This window comes from Balaenoptera borealis (genome assembly GCF_965194805.1).
Source record: "Balaenoptera borealis genome assembly, chromosome: 8".
Classification (NCBI taxonomy): Eukaryota; Metazoa; Chordata; class Mammalia; order Artiodactyla; family Balaenopteridae; genus Balaenoptera; species Balaenoptera borealis.
The window spans coordinates 40,633,449-40,649,023 of NC_138865.1; the positions used below are offsets into that span (position 1 = coordinate 40,633,449).

Consider the following 15,575-nt stretch of genomic DNA (forward strand, 5'->3'; position numbering starts at 1 on the left):
TACATATGAGGCACAGGGGAGCCTCTGCCCTCTCAGGGATTACATTCTGCAGATTAAAATCCCTCAACAAAGTGTTCTGGCAGATCCTGCCGAGCTGGGGCAGAGGGTGGCATCACTGTTGATGCCAGTTTAGAGTTTAGCCGGGAGTTCAGGGCCAAAGCTAACATATGTGGTGGACCCGCTGTGCACCTGGCTTTTGGAGCACTGTACATGAGCGCATGACCCAGGAACTCTACTACAACAAGCACCGCAGGAATCTTAACCTGAGTCACCCTGCATCACAGGACATCTGTGTTGGAAGTAAAAACAGACAGCAAAGCTTACCTGGTCATTCAGAGGTATCCCTTTTCCCATCTTCATTCGATTTTCCTCTGGGTGATAGTCATCTGCATCGTAGAATTTCCATCCTAGCTTTAAGAACAAAGTGAAAGAGGGTATGTGGCAGGTAGTGCGGCCCACGTGACAGCCACTGTGGGGTTACTAAAACTAACGGGCAGGTACAGAAACAACCCTGCCGCCCTCTTCCCCACCAGCAGCCCGAGGAACCCCCCCCCCCCGCCCACCCAGGTGCAGGAGTGGGGAGGGCTCTGAAGTCGCGTCACGAATCCCACTCCCTGGGCTGCTGCAGCTCTTGTTTTCATTCATCACTATTTATGATCACCAAGGAGAAAAACAAAATTGCTCCGGTGGGTTTCACAAGCTGCATGGAGGTGTCTGTGGTGAGTTTACAAACCACTCAGGCCAGAAGAAAAGGCAGGGAGGGGAAAGGGAGAGAAGCAAAGAGACAACGTGATGGGACTAGCAACTGGGAGGCATTAGAACAGGTTACCTGGGATGCCAGCAGGGCGCCGACGGTGGATCTGTGGAGAGGACATAGATGTTACATGACTGCCCTTTCCCAGCCTGCGCTGTGCCTCTTCCACCCGAGGAGCCCTGGGAAGCAGAGGGCTGCCCTACCGGTATTAATCACCGACAACTTACGATACTGAAACTGAGACAGATGCTCCTGACCCTGGAGTCTAGAGCATGGCTTTAGTTCTCTCCAGGAATTTAAATGAAATAATTATCCAGTCATCACTAATTTTTCTCCCAAAAGCAATACATAAGATCTCATTAAACTCCTGAAGTTTTTTCCTTAAGTTTTCGGTCCCTGTTTTGTAGATAATTATTTTTTTGAGAAAAAATATTGAATTATTAAAGTGATAAATTCTACTGAGGATATTGGAGGGAGAGGTCTGACACGGAATTTAACCTCCAAGCACCCACACAAGGTTCAAGGAGCTCATAAAAGCATTAAAATATTGGGGCTTAAAAGGGACACACTTCAAATAATGGACATGGAGAATTACCAGCACTCATTATTAAGTCTGGGAGTTGAATGCTCTCTGTGCAATGCATCTAAGAATGATCTACCTGTTCAGACCCTAACAGGCTGCACGGTCAGTGAAGAGGGCTTGGGTCCTAGAAACTGAGGTCTGGCTACGGTCTCCATTCTGCCACTAAATGACTGTGTCCTCCTGTGTAAGTCACCTTGTCCTCTAAATCTCAGTTTTCTCACCTGTAAAACAAGGGAACTGAGCTACATTTATCCATTCACCTACTCATTTCACTCAGCCAATATCTACTGAGCACCTACTAGCTCCTAGGACATAATGCTCAGCCCACTGAGACTGGCCATCTTGAGGCTTACAGGCTAGCGCCGTGGGGTAGGGGTGGAGGCCGTCAGGCGATTAATTAGAAACGAAGCCCCTTCATGCTATCAGTTTCTGAAGTGTTACCCAAAATGCCAATCACTGAAGTATGAACTTCAGAATTTTTTACTGTATCCTCCTACCATTTCATCATGCCCTCTTGCCTAAGTTTTACATGCACTTTTACAATTATCTACTTGTTATTTTTGTTTAATTGCTTCACTCTTTAAAATTAAACGAATGTGTTAAACAAGGAAACTCTTTCCTTCCCTTATACAGGAAGCCACCCTCATTTGCCTTAAACAGGAGGCAACCAAAAAGATGTATACAGTGAAAACAAAGCATTGTGATGAAATTCTAGCTGGATACTATTGCTTACCAAGGGTCGTCTCTCTTTTGTTAAGAAGGTATCAGGGAAGTTTTAAAAAGACACACTTGTACCAAACTGAGACCTGCTTCCGAAGGTAACCAAAGGATTGAGAGAACTGGAACCTCTCCCATTATGTTCACTCCTTTGGAGGCTGCATAGGGTGACATGTAGTAGCCTACTGGTGACTAAACCGTCCCAGCCAAACTCCAGGGCTGGTGAAATCAGCTCTGTGTACGACGGAAATCACACTTAAGACCAAGTTAGATGAGCCAGGAATGAACATGTCAGCCACCAGTCATAATTTAAAAAGAAAAGCTAACTAGATTGGGGTGTAGACGGGCAGGAAGGAGATAGAAAGAAAAGGAAAAACCACTCTAACCAAACTTCCTAACCAGAGGACAGCTGGACTGTTTGAATATGAACCAGGGACCCCCAGCAGAAATACGGCAAAGTGCTCGGCTCACAGGAGACTGGTCAGGGCCGAACATTACAAACCAGTTTGGGGCCCAAATGTCTTCCAGTGGGTTGGTCTAAATCAGGATCAAGGAGACTTAAAAAGACAGTAGGCAGTAGGCTGGGGCACAGAATAATGAGAAAGGTATTCAAAAGGCCTGAGCTTGTTGCGACAGCAGGAAAAAGAAGGAAACACGGAAAGAAGCTGAGGGTGGCTTCACTAAGATTGTTAAAATATAAAGAAAGCTAACACCGCCACCCACTCAAATGGCTCCATTCATTCATTCATCAAGTCAATACATATTTATTAAGCACCTACTATGTGCCAGGCATTGTTCTAGACACATATGTCAATAAACAAAAAAGAAAAAGATCCCTTACATTCATGTAAGGGAGGGAAGGCAATAAACATAATAAACTTATTACTTGACATTACTTTAACAGTGTTTTAAATGGGATCTTTCTGGTTTGAGACTATTGTTCTCTTAAGGTATTACCCCACCGCTCCAAATGTTATGGAGTATATTTAAAAATCCTGCAGGGCCCTAAGAGGGGCTCATAAAAGTCACCAAAGAACTCAATGTTGCTACATCCAATGATCAATGTAATCAATTCTCAAGCATTTTATCACTCAGTCCATCGACAACAGTTGACATTGACCTAACCATTAGAGGGCCCAGGGCTCAGTCCTTGGCCAGCTTATCCACACTCACTCCCTTGGTGTTCTGAACATCTATGTCTTTAAACATATCCACACACCGATGAGTCCTACATTTACACCTAAAGTCCCTCTCTCCTGAACTCGACTTGGATATCTGATTGCCCACTTGACAGATCCACCTGGATGACCAATAGGCATGTCCAACTCACCACATCCCACACTGAGCTCCTGAAATTTTCTTCCAAACCTGCTCTGCCTATTGCTTCCCCATCAGTCAATAGAAACTCTTTTCTTCCAGTTACCCAGGCCCAAAATCTTGAAATCATCCATGACTTTTCTCTCCTTCATATCCCACATCCAGTCCATCAACACATCTTTTTGGCTCTACTTTCAAAATATTCCAGCATAAGACCACTTCTCTTCACCTGCATTGTTTTTCTGACTTCATCTCCCAATCACTCAGCCACAATGGCCTCCCTGATAGTCCACAAGAAAGCCAAGCCTCAGGGCCTTTGCACTTGCCATTCCCTCTGCCCATATGCCCTTTCCTGGCTATCCACGGACTTATTTCCTCTCTTCTTGTAGGTCTTTCTCCAACACCACTTCCTCAGAGGAGCCCTCCCTCACTATCCTGCCTGGCTCTTTGTTCCATTTACCTTCCTTTATTTTCCCCTATAGCACCTACCGCTGCCTGGTGCACTGCACATGTATTTATTCCCTTACTGTCTCCCTCCCTTACTAGGATGTAAACTCTTTGAGGGCAGGGATTTATCTGTCCTGCTCACTACATGTCAGTGACATTGAGGAAGGATTGAGCTCGATAAACATTTACTGAATGCATGAATATCATAACCATATGACATATGGTACAGTCTCCCCTCATCTGACCCAAGACTTGGGTCGGGGGGCAGCACATGAACTGCCCAAGCTCACAACCAGACAGCAGTAGAACCAAGACCTAGGGCTCTTGACTTTTACTACATCACACCAGAGCGGCAGTTTTTCATTCTCTGAGTTCTTCAGTCATACACAGTGAGGGACTTTCTGGCTCTGTGTTTTATTTTAAATTTCAGTTCAAGATTCCCTGTCTTTGAGGCTAAAAATGCCACAATAATTTTTGGAAGCTAAACCTACCTACCTGGAGAAAGAAAGAGTCTTTAAAATACACTGGACCGCACGGGCAGTTCCTGATTCAGATCATCCTAGAAGGGTCTGGATAAGCCTTTGGAGGTTGTGATATTTTAGTTGTCTTTTGCTGCCTCTGGTGGAATGCTGCCGTAGCTGCCTTTTCTGATAATAAAGGGCATTGTCAGACTTTGGTCTAAACAGGAAGCCAAAGGCTTCCTCAGCCCCCAAGCTGGCCAGACTGGGCTGGGCAGAGGTTTTGTGGTATTCAGTGCTCCTCCCTGCTCACAAACCTTCAGGGGCCGCTCTTCATTTTAACACCGAATCCTTCCAGTTGAAGGCGGAACACAGTAAATAGGAAGGTTAAATTCACTTTCCAAAATCTAATCAGAAAAGTCCAGGGCCCGGCAGGGGGGAGCTGGCGCGCTGTCCAGCTTGACAAAAGTCTGTAGGAGCCCGGGACGAGGCTTGCCCCTGCTCTGTGGGCCTTGCTCCCTTGCACGCTGTGCCCACACGAGGCCCCCAAACACGGGCACCTGTGACGGCCCGGGCCGCTCCAGGTGGCGCGGGGAAGTCCTTACTCTATTCGCGCCCCTGCAGGCGCCTCTTCACAAGGCGCTTTCGTTAAAGCCTCTGCCTAAATTTACAGACGGAGAGCCCGAGTCTGGGATGTGGCCCCGGGCCGGGCGCCCCGGGGGCGAGCAGGTTGGCAAGCGGGGAGAGGGAGCAGGTGCCCTGGGCCTCAGTTCCCTCATCAGCAAAGGGAAAGGACCCTCCCGTCGCCGCGGGCCCGGAACGCCGGCGGGTCTGGCCTCCGCCGCCCCGCGCCGCCCCTCCACTGCGCCCCCCGCGTCCCGGCCCTCCCGGACCTACTTCCCCGAGCCGCTCACGCCCATCACCAGCAGCGCGCCGGACGCCGCCATCGCCCGGAGTCCCGCTCCTTCCCGTAGCCTTCTGGGGCCGGTCTGCTCCGCCTTCCCAGCCACGGGGGGCGGAGCCACCCGCGACCCAGCCCGGCCCAGGCGGACCCCACCCCAAAGCCCCCACCAAGACCCCGCCCCAACAGTGCCCCACCCCTCATCCCGTCCCCAGCCGCCCGCCACCCACGCCGACGCCTTCCCCTTCCCCTCGCGCCCCTTCCCCGACCAGACCCGTCCCACGCGAGACTCCGCCCCCATGCGCTCCGCCCCCAGCCGCCCCGCCCCCCGCAGCGCCCGGCGAGACCCGCGCACCCCGCGGCCCACCGCTTCCCCTTCCCCCCACTTCCACCCAGTTCTCGCTGCGCCCTCCGCGCCCGTTTCCCTCGTGCGGTAAGTGGAGCCTCCCGCAGGCAGGAGGGAGCCGGCCCCGAGTCCCTGCGCCTGCGGTCCTCCTCTCGTAGCCCCTCTCCGCTGCAGGGGAGCCTCACCCTTGCAGGCCGGACCCTCTGGCTCCTCCTTCACCAATGGAGAGAGCATTTATTTGTTTTTTAAATGTTGTAAAAAGAAAAAGCAGAAAATGAATTCACACTTTCCCGCACTGGCAGGCAACAAGCGTCCGTTCCCAAAATGATACCCCGTCCCGCATAGATAAATGGGTATGAATATTTTATGAAGTTGGGGTCATGCTGTACACGGTGTTTTGTAACCTGGCATTTTGTCACAATAATACAATACAAGGCAGATTTCTTTTGGTGTCAAATATAGACTGGCCCATAGTGGCACATGTCATGGCTCTGCTATTTAATCTGGTTCCTGTTCTCAGGTAAACTACTTAAGGGGAAGAAGCGCCCTTTGAAGGGTCGTTTTGCTTTAAAACAATGTTAATTATGTGCCATTTAAAATACTTGATTAAAAGTACCTCCAATGACATTCTGCCCAACCTCCTTCGTTATCCAAGATCATATTACTCTGTGTTCTTGAAAACAATAAAGCTGACATAAAAGCATTTATCTAAAGAATATTTCAATTACCCCTGCACCGACTTTTTTTCTTATGTAGCTCAAGTGGGTGAAATTTCAGTGTTCCTGGATAGAGGTTGTACAGATGAAGAAACAGACCCGGAGAGAGAGGTGATGCCTAAGGTCTTACAGTTCAGTTGTGCTTGATGAACATTTTTTGAACATCTACCATCCGCAGGACTCCAAAGGTGAATACTGTTGCCCTCCAGGTGCTTCCAGGCAGGTAGGGGGATAGATGTATAAGCATTGCTGTAACCTGTGCTCTGCTTTACCAGTTTGGGTAAAAAAAAAAAAAAAAAAAAAAAAAAATAGAGTTCACATTTCTTTCAAAATTCAAACGCAGAATGGTTAGCAGAAATTCTGTTTCTTCTCCCCAGATGTCCCTCCCAAGATATGTCCAAGGACCTCATATTTTCTGTACTAGTCATAGTGGTGGCAAGAAACAACACACTCAAGTTGGGTTATTTGAAAAGGGTTCAGTAAAGGGGCTAGTTACAGAGATGCAGGTGGGGTCAGTTAAAGCAACACAAGGTCCTAGTCTTAGTAAGTGAGGGGAGGTGTGAGGGGCAGTGGAAGGGAGCCTTCATTGGGCTAGGTTGAGGGGGGAGAGAGAGAGCGTGTGAGCGCTGTTTGGGTAGAGATGTCTGATAGGAAATGTGGCCTTAGGAAGAGAGATAGACACCCCTTATTGACCGAACAGGGAGGGAATCAGGAGAATAAATGACCTCCCCTTCCCTTCTCTTTTTTTTTTATAAATTAATTTAATTTATTATTATTATTTTTTTAAATTAACACTGATACATTTTTTTTTAAGCCTGATTTCCTTTTTTTTTTAAAATTAATTAATTAATTAATTAATTTTTGGCTGTGTTGGGTCTTTGTTTCTGTGCGAGGGCTTTCTCTAGTTGCGGCAAGTGGGGGCCACTCCTCATCGCGGTGCGCGGGCCTCTCACTATCGCGGCCTCTCGTTGCAGAGCACAGGCTCCAGACGCGCAGGCTCAGTAGTTGTGGCTCACGGGCCTAGTTGCTCCGCGGCATGTGGGATCTTCCCAGACCAGGGCTCGAACCCGTGTCCCCTGCATTGGCAGGCATATTCTCAACCACTGCGCCACCAGGGAAGTCCCCCCTCCCCTTCTCTTGCCCTTTGATCTCCTGCTAGTGACCAAACCCCACTGGCCAGTCCCAGCTGGAAGACAGAGAGCTAGAGAGTCTATTGAGTCCGCCAGTGCATGCCAATCTCCCGGACACAGAGGAGGGAAGAGAAGGTTGGAGGGTGTATCTGATGGGTCAAAGGAAAGCTATCCAGCACTTTTTTTCTCAAGAGTCAGTGAACGAATCCTCCTGTGCTTGCTTCCAGGACAGCAGAACTCAGAAATGACCCTAAGAGCTGAATTTCACATTTTTTGACTACTGAGAGTGCCACCTGCTGGTCCTGGTTGTCTCAGGGCTTCTCAGCTGTTGGGCAATCTGATGTTAGGTCCTGTCTATCTACTGCAGGAGCTGCTGTACTAACTGAGGCACATGGTACCCTGGAAGCCTGAAGAGACCCTCAGCAAGGCACTGCTTTCTGCTTGTGTTACTATAGTGACCCAAGTCCAGATCACTCCCAGACCGAGGACATCCTGCACTGTAAGTCTTATCTGGTAATAGTCGCTGTAGATAGGCTCCTGTATGCAGCTGCTCCTTCTACAGGGGTTAGGTGGGGTGCAGGGGGGAGCACCTTAATGCATACAAGCACTTCCCTAGGAAGCAAAGCATCTACCAGGATGGCTGGGCAGGGCAGATATTCCTGTAACAGTGGTCTCACATCTGACAAGTCTCATTAAGAAGAGGTTACATCAGCACCTCTTCCCTTACAGATGGGTCCTTGATCTTGGTTTAATTTTGAGAATTCAAATAGATGCATGGAAGAGCTCCACAGACCAAATCCCATGTCTTTTTTTTTTTTTAATATTTATTTATTTATTTATTTAATTTTTTTGGCTGTGTTGGGTCTTCGTTTCTATGCGAGGGCTTTCTCTAGTTGTGGCAAGTGGGGGCCACTCTTCATTGTGGTGCGCGGGCCTTTCACTGTTGCGGACTCTCTTGTTGCGGGGCACAGGCTCCAGACGCGCAGGCTCAGTAGTTGTGGCTCTCGGGCCTAGTTGCTCTGCGGCATGTGGGATCTTCCCAGACCAGGGCTTGAACCCGTGTCCCCTGCATGGGCAGGCAGATTCTCAACCACTGCGCCACCAGGGAAGCCCCCATGTCTTAATCAAGCCCCAAAGTAGCCTATTATACATTCTCCTGGAAGTAATGGTTGTGAACTTGCTTCACATCTTCATAACTAAAAAGGGTCACTCAAAGGGCCCAGAACAAAGTTTGCACAACGGTAAAATGATTTTTGCTACCTCAATAGATGCAGAAAAAGCATTTGACAAAATTCAACATCTCTTCATGATAAAATACTCAACAAACTAGGAATACAAAATCCTCAACCTGATAAAGAGCATCTGTGGACCCCATGGCAAATGTTCTACTTAACGGTGAAAGACTGAATGTTTCCCCTATGATCAGGAACAAGCAAGCATGTCTGTTCTCATCACTTCCATTCAGCATTCTACTGGAGATTCTAGCCAGGGCAATTAGACAAGAAAAAGAAATAAAGGCATCCAGATTAGAAAGGAATAAGTAAAACTATACTTCCAGATTATATGATGTTGTATACAGAAAATTCTGAGACATCTACGATGACCCTATTAGAGCTGATAAATGAGTCCAGAAAGGTTTCAGGCTACACGATCAACATACAAAAAGCAATTGTATTTCTATACACCAGCAATGAACAATCTGAAAGGGAAATTAAGAAAAATCCCATTTACAGCAGCATGGAAAAGAACAAAATAATTAGGAAAAAATTAATAAAAGAAATACAAAACTTATACTCTGAAGATGTATATATGGGATATTAGGAATTAAGAATACTCATCCTCCGCTGGGAGAAATGTAAATTGGTGTCACCTTTCTTGAAAGACAGTTTGGCATGATAGAATAAAACTGAATAGGCATATACCCTACAGTTCTGCAATTTTATTCCTAGGTTAACACTACAGGATATATGTACACAAATGTACAAGAAGTTGTGTTCATAATAGCTCCAAACTGGAACCAACCTGAATATCCATCAGTGATGAGATGGCTTAAATCATTGCATATTCAAACGACAAAACACTGTATAGCCAATAGTATGAATGAATTACAGCTATTGATACAAAGGCATATCAAAACCATAATGCTGATTAGAAGAATTAAATCTATGTAATTCCCATTTCTTGTTTAAAAACAAGAAAATTAAGCAATATGTTTATAGTCTAAGGATGTATACATGTATAATAAAACTATGCAGAAAAGCAAGAGAATGATTAACCAAAAATTCAAGATGATGTGTGTCAGAAGAGGCACAAAACGTCTTCTGGTAAACTGGCAATATTCTATTTTCAACCTATATATTGGACAGTGTGATGGTTAATTTTATGTGTCAACTTGACTAGGCTAAGAGGTGCCCAGGTAGCTTGTAAAACATTATGGGTGTTTCTGTGGGGGTGTTTCTAGAAGAGGTTAGCATTTTAATTGATAGACTGAGTAAAACAGATGGCCCTCACAAATGCGGGTGGGCATCATCCAATAACACTGAGGGCCTGAATATAACAAAATGACAGAGGAAGGGTGAATTTGCTGTCTCTGTTGAGCTGGGACATCTGTCTTCTTTTACCCTTGGACATTGGGCTCTTGGTTCTCAGGTCTTTGGGCTTGGACTAGAACTATGCCACTGGCTTTCCTGGGCCTCCAGCTTGCAGAAAGTAGATCGTGGTAGCAGACCACAGACTCCATAATTGCATGAGCCAACTCCTCATAATAAATCTTCTATATATCTCTATGTTTCCTATTGGTTCTGTTTTTCTGGAGAACCCTGACTAATACAGATGCACAAGTGTTTATTGTATTATTTTACCTTAAACCGTACATATGCATTTTATATACTTCTATATGTATGATATATCATGCACACACACAGTTGGGATCTTTCCTACCTAATTTGCAAGTCCCAGCAGCAGTGAGGGACTCAGGAAAGTGAGCTGGCGAAGCAGGAATGAGTAATGTCTGATATGCTAAGAATCTAAATTGACCTTGACTTTCATCTCCTCCAGCTTGGTTTACTTCTTAAATGGCTGCTAGTGTTTCTTTTTTTTTTTTTTTTTTTAAACATCTTTATTGGAGTATAATTGCTTTACAATGGTGTGTTAGTTTCTGCTTTATAACAAAGTGAATCAGCTATACATATACATATATCCCCATATCTCCTCCGTCTTGCGTCTCCCTCCCTCCCTCCCTATGCCACCCCTCTAGGTGGTCGCAAAGCACTGAGCTGATCTCCCTGTGCTATGCGGCTTCCCACTAGCTATTTTACATTTGGTAGTATATATTAGTCCATGCCACTCTCTCACTTCGTCCCAGCTTACCCTTCCCCCTCCCTGGGTCCTCAAGTCTATTCTCTGCATCTGTGTTTTTATTCCTGTCCTGCCCCTAGGTTCTTCATAACCATTTTTTTTTTTTTTAGATTCTATATATATGTGTTAACATATGGTATTTGTTTTTCTTTCTTTTTTTTTTTTAAAACATCTTTATTGGAGTATAATTGCTTTACAATGGGGTGTTAGTTTCTGCTCTATAACAAAGTGAATCAGTCATACATATACATATGTTCCCACATCTCCTCCCTCCTGCATCTCCCTCCCTCCCACCCTCCCCATCCCACCCCCCAGGCGGTCACAAAGCACAGAGCTGATCTCCCTGCGCTATGCAGTTGCTTCCCGCTAGCTATCTATTTTACATTTGGTAGTGTTTCTGCTGACGTTGCACCTGATGGTAACTATCACTGACACCAATGATGTTGTAGAATACTCCTTTATTGGCATTAGGTTGTGAATACTCATTTTAGTTAAATTAAATCCACTTAAAACAGAACAAAAATACACTTTTGCCTATTTTTTATCATGTCTCTATCTCTTCTATCTTCTCTATCAGTGGCCAGCTGATTCAGACAACACTTTGATGACATACATTACCTATTTTCCTTCCCTCCCTCCCTTCCTTCCTTCCTTCCTCCCTCCCTCCCTTCCTTTCTTTCTTTCATTTAAACACACTCCAGATACAGTTTCTCTTACCTTTTAATCAATACAGTAATGACGATAGTTTTTACAAGTATAAATTCTCCAGACAACTAAGTTTCTCCTCCAAATTCTCTTTGAATGGAAGATACTATTATGCTGCGTAACTCTGGTAAAGATAGCTTCTTCTTTTCTTTATCGTCTTGAAGAAAAGTTAGTTGAGTTTTCTTGGGTTAATTCAAAGTATGCCAGTCTTTCAAAACTTTTGCTTATGTGGTATACATTTTCTAAGTTTTCTTTACAGCATTCTTTTAAATGAATGAAAATTGCTGAGTTGCTCATTATTTGTCTCCTCTCTCTTACTCTTTCTTGGTTCTTCTCTGTAATAAATTCTTAGTTACCCTGAAGGGGCAGGGAAATATGGGTTTCAGCTTAATCAAACTTCCTTGCTGACTAAGAGTCATGATTAGTGTCACCAGGAAATTTGAATATAACTAAGCCTTCAACAGTATCAGGAGACCTTCTGCAATTGCAGCTTCTTATTGACGATTCAGAAAACACATCAGGATATTTCAGTGCTTTGGGTCATCATTACGAATATCAATGATCATCCCATAGGGTATTATTTTATTGCTGCATTACAAATCACCCCAAAACTTAGCAGCTCTAAAGCAAGTATTTATCATCTTACAGTTTCTGAAGACCAGGAATCTGGGACTGGCAGTTGAGCTCTTAGTGGGGCTGCAGTTTCATCTCAAAGCTCAACTCAGGGAGGATCTGCTTCCAAGCTCACTCACATGGTTATTGGCAGGCTTCAGGTCATCACCTGATGTTGACTTGAGACCTCAGTTCTTTGCTGTGTCTGCCTCTCTGAAGGCTGCCTGAGGGTCTTCATAACATGGTAGCTGGTTTCCTTCAGAGTGAGTGTTGAGAGAGAGGGAGAGAGAGGGAGAGAGAGCAAGAGAGAGAGAAATGAAAGCCACAACCTTTTTTTTTTTATGTTTTTTTTTTTAAACTTTGGGTTTGTTTATTTATTTATTTATTTATTTATTTATTTATTTATTTATTTATGGCTGTGTTGGGTCTTCGTTTCTGTGCGAGGGCTTTCTCCAGGTGCGGCAAGTGGGGGCCACTCTACCCACAACCTTTTATAACCTAGTTGTGAAAGTGACAGACCATCACTTCTGGAACAATGTGGGAGGAGACTACACAGGTGTGAACATCAGGAAGTTGGGATTTTTGGAGGCCTTCTTGGAGGCTGGCTACCACAGACAGAATCTGTAATGGAATAATTTTGCTCTTTTTATTAATTTATTTTTTTATTTTTATTTATTTAGCCACACCTCACGGCTTGTGGGATCTTAGTTCCCTGACCAGAGATTGAACCTGGGCCCACGGCAGTGAAAGCCCCGCGTCTTAACCACTGGACTGCCAGGAAATTCCCTAATTTTGCTCTTTTTTTAAAAAAAATTCAATCCTGGTAAAACACATACGTAAAATTTATCATCTTAACCGTTTTGAAGTGTGCAGTTCAGCAATGTTAAATATATTCACATTGTTGTGCAACAGCTCTCCAGAACTTTTTCGTCTTGCAAAAGGGAGTGATTTTTTAGAGCTGTATTTCTTATTGATCGAATGCTAGTGGATGGCATTACACTGTTTTTGGTGCTCTGTTTTGGTTTAGCTACTTATTCTTTCTACCTGTCTGAGGTATATATTGACTTATTAGCCCCGTTCTTCCCATGCTATACCCACACCCGTTGCCTTTGCCATGTGACTTGGCAGCTCCTCCCCCTAGAGCTGAGTGTAGTTTTCTGCTTCTTGACTCTGAGCTTGGCCATCTGATTGACTGGCTGATGGAATGTGGACAGAAGGGACAATGTGCATATTTTGAGCCTAGGCCTTAAGAAGCATCATAGTTTTCTGTTTGTCCTCTTGTGCTCTGTCATCACCTTGAGAAGAGTTTGCCCTCAGTAGCTGTTGTCCTCTGAATCAGAGCTCCAGACTTGACACACATAGAACTGGCCTGAGCCCAACCCACTCTGAAGAGCCACACCTGGCTGGGCCTGCTGCTTAGAGCCAAGCCACCCAGCTGAGCTTAGTCTGCACCAGCGAAGTGCCGTTCAACCTGCAAACACATGGGAGGGCTTAGCTGAGATTGGCAGGGCCACCTCCAGCCATGTGAGAAATAAACGCTGAATGTTGTATGCTGCTGATGTTTTGTGGTTGTTTGTTACAAAACATTACTGTAACATTCGATAATGAATATTCTGCCCTTTTGCACTCTGGCCTCTGTGCCAGTGAGTTCCCAAGTACACTACATGCACACACACTCACATAGATCGCATTGATTTTCCCTCTGCACTGTCATGGCCACCTGTCTGCTGTTTGAATTGACTTCATCAGGGTCCGGAAGTAGTCTGTTCACTGAGAATGGGCAGGAAAAGAATAACAGTTTCTCCTAATTACAGATGTGGAAAGCACCTCAAGAGGGTTTCTACTCCACACAGGGTTTCTGGAAAGCAGCTGATTTTGCCATGAATGTTGACCTTCCCTTTGGGGAGTAGAATCACATCTGGGGAGTACTCTGGGGCAGAGTTTTTGGTGTGGTCCTGTTCTGTGCAAGATGGGGTGTACTGATTAACTATGGGGTGGTTTGGGATTGATCATGATGGATTCAATATGGATGGATTTTTCATGGATTGTAATAATTTTTGCTTTATGTGTTGATTATTAATTTGTTTCTTTCACTTCAAGGGATCATTCATAACCATTTCCATAGCCTTTGTCTGTCCTCCTGCACCCCTTCCCCACTCCTCAAGCATTGGTGTCTTGAGAAGGTGTGTCTGTAAACATATTTCACCTTTTATAGGTCTCATGCTCATGGCACCTAGCACACTGTTGAGTTCACAGTGGATGCTCAAATGTCAATGACCTTACACAGTGCTTTTCATGGGAGGTGCTCAATAAATATTTGAATAAATAAACATATTGACTAAATAGAATAAAAAATGGAATCACTTCTCTTGGCCTCAGTTTTTCTCATCTGTTAAATCAAGGAGAGCAGAGTGGTAAAGTAGGTGATTGCTAAGACCCCTCTTGAGGCTCAGCCAGTATTTCACTTGTATGACACAGTACTGGGGAGCTGGCTATTGGCCTGACCCCTGAAATCTGACCACCTGAGGAGTGGGAGAGGAAGAGGCTCCCAGTGGTCAGATGCAGGGCACAGCACTTTTATACACTGTCTCCTTTACTTTTCATAATGACCTTGTGAGATTGTGATTTATCAGATGAGAAAATGACACAGCAAGGTTAAAGAACTAGTTAATAAATGGTGAAGCAGGAACTTGAAAAAATGTTTACCTGAGTCCAACATCCAGAATCCTTTCAGTTTTAACCATAACATCACGTGATCCAACATGATTTATATTAGCACCTTGGTTTGGATAGTGTCCTATTACACATTTGAGATGGAAAATTCTAAGCCAACTTGTTTTTACAGTATATACCTTATTATTTTTCAAGAATATGGTTAAATGAATTCAAAGTGAGAAATATTTATACAAGTGCAAGATTATAATGTTAATAAACATTTTACATTGAACACAGAGAGCCAAAGTTAGAGGTAATGACTGTGCATAGCTCTTCAGGAGAGGTGTGTTTCTGCAGTCTGCCATTCATTACTTACATGGCATTGCATTTCAATAAGTCATGCATACAGAATGGCCTCAGTCCGAATTCTTGCTCATGTTGGTGATTTCTCAGGGGGATCTCAAGAATAACTGGCTGTTAGCCAGGATCTGGGATTTGGTTAAGAAATCAGGACTCCAACAAGCAACAAAAGCAAAAATCAACAAGTGAGACTGCATCAAACTAAAATGCTTCTGCACGGCCAAAGGAACAATCAACAAAATGAAATGGCAACCTATGGAATGGGAGAAAATATTTGCAAACCATATACTGGATAAGGGGCTAATACCCAAAATATATGAAGAACGCATACAACTCAAAAACAAAACAAAACGAAACGCAACAATCTGATTAAAAAATGGGCAGAAGAGTTTGGCACATGGCGAGAGCTCCGTAATTGTTGGAGGTCATGGTCGTTATTACCAACTCCACCTTTGACAGCCTGACCCTTGTTTGTAAATGTTGGGGTTCCCCAGCACTCTGTGTTGGGTCGTGTTCT

The 15,575-nt window shown here is 44.7% G+C and overlaps 2 protein-coding genes across 11 annotated transcripts in view; one reads left to right on the forward strand and one right to left on the reverse strand.

The window, feature by feature from the left end:
- IDNK (IDNK gluconokinase) overlaps positions 1–5,317 on the reverse strand; it is a 76,845-nt gene extending 71,528 nt beyond the window's left edge. The window contains exons 1-3 of one of the 10 annotated variants that reach the window (XM_082401285.1): positions 5,174–5,317; positions 830–860; positions 325–411 (exon numbers count right to left, since the gene is read on the reverse strand). In XM_082401285.1, the coding sequence (XP_082257411.1) occupies positions 325–411; positions 830–860; positions 5,174–5,223 (168 nt within the window). In that variant the 5' untranslated portion in view covers positions 5,224–5,317. Of the gene's footprint in view, positions 1–324; positions 412–829; positions 861–1,413; positions 4,286–4,313; positions 4,836–5,169 lie in introns of those variants that run through there. The other 9 variants (XM_082401284.1, XM_082401286.1, XM_082401290.1 and 6 more) reach the window with 9 other exon arrangements.
- A 978-nt stretch (positions 5,318–6,295) lies between these two features.
- The window catches only part of FRMD3 (FERM domain containing 3), a 380,805-nt gene continuing 371,525 nt past the window's right edge, over positions 6,296–15,575 (forward strand). The window contains exons 1-2 of the mRNA XM_082401188.1: positions 6,296–6,427; positions 7,737–7,868. Of these exons, the coding sequence (XP_082257314.1) occupies positions 7,761–7,868 (108 nt within the window). The 5' untranslated portion in view covers positions 6,296–6,427; positions 7,737–7,760. The remainder of the gene's footprint in view (positions 6,428–7,736; positions 7,869–15,575) is intronic.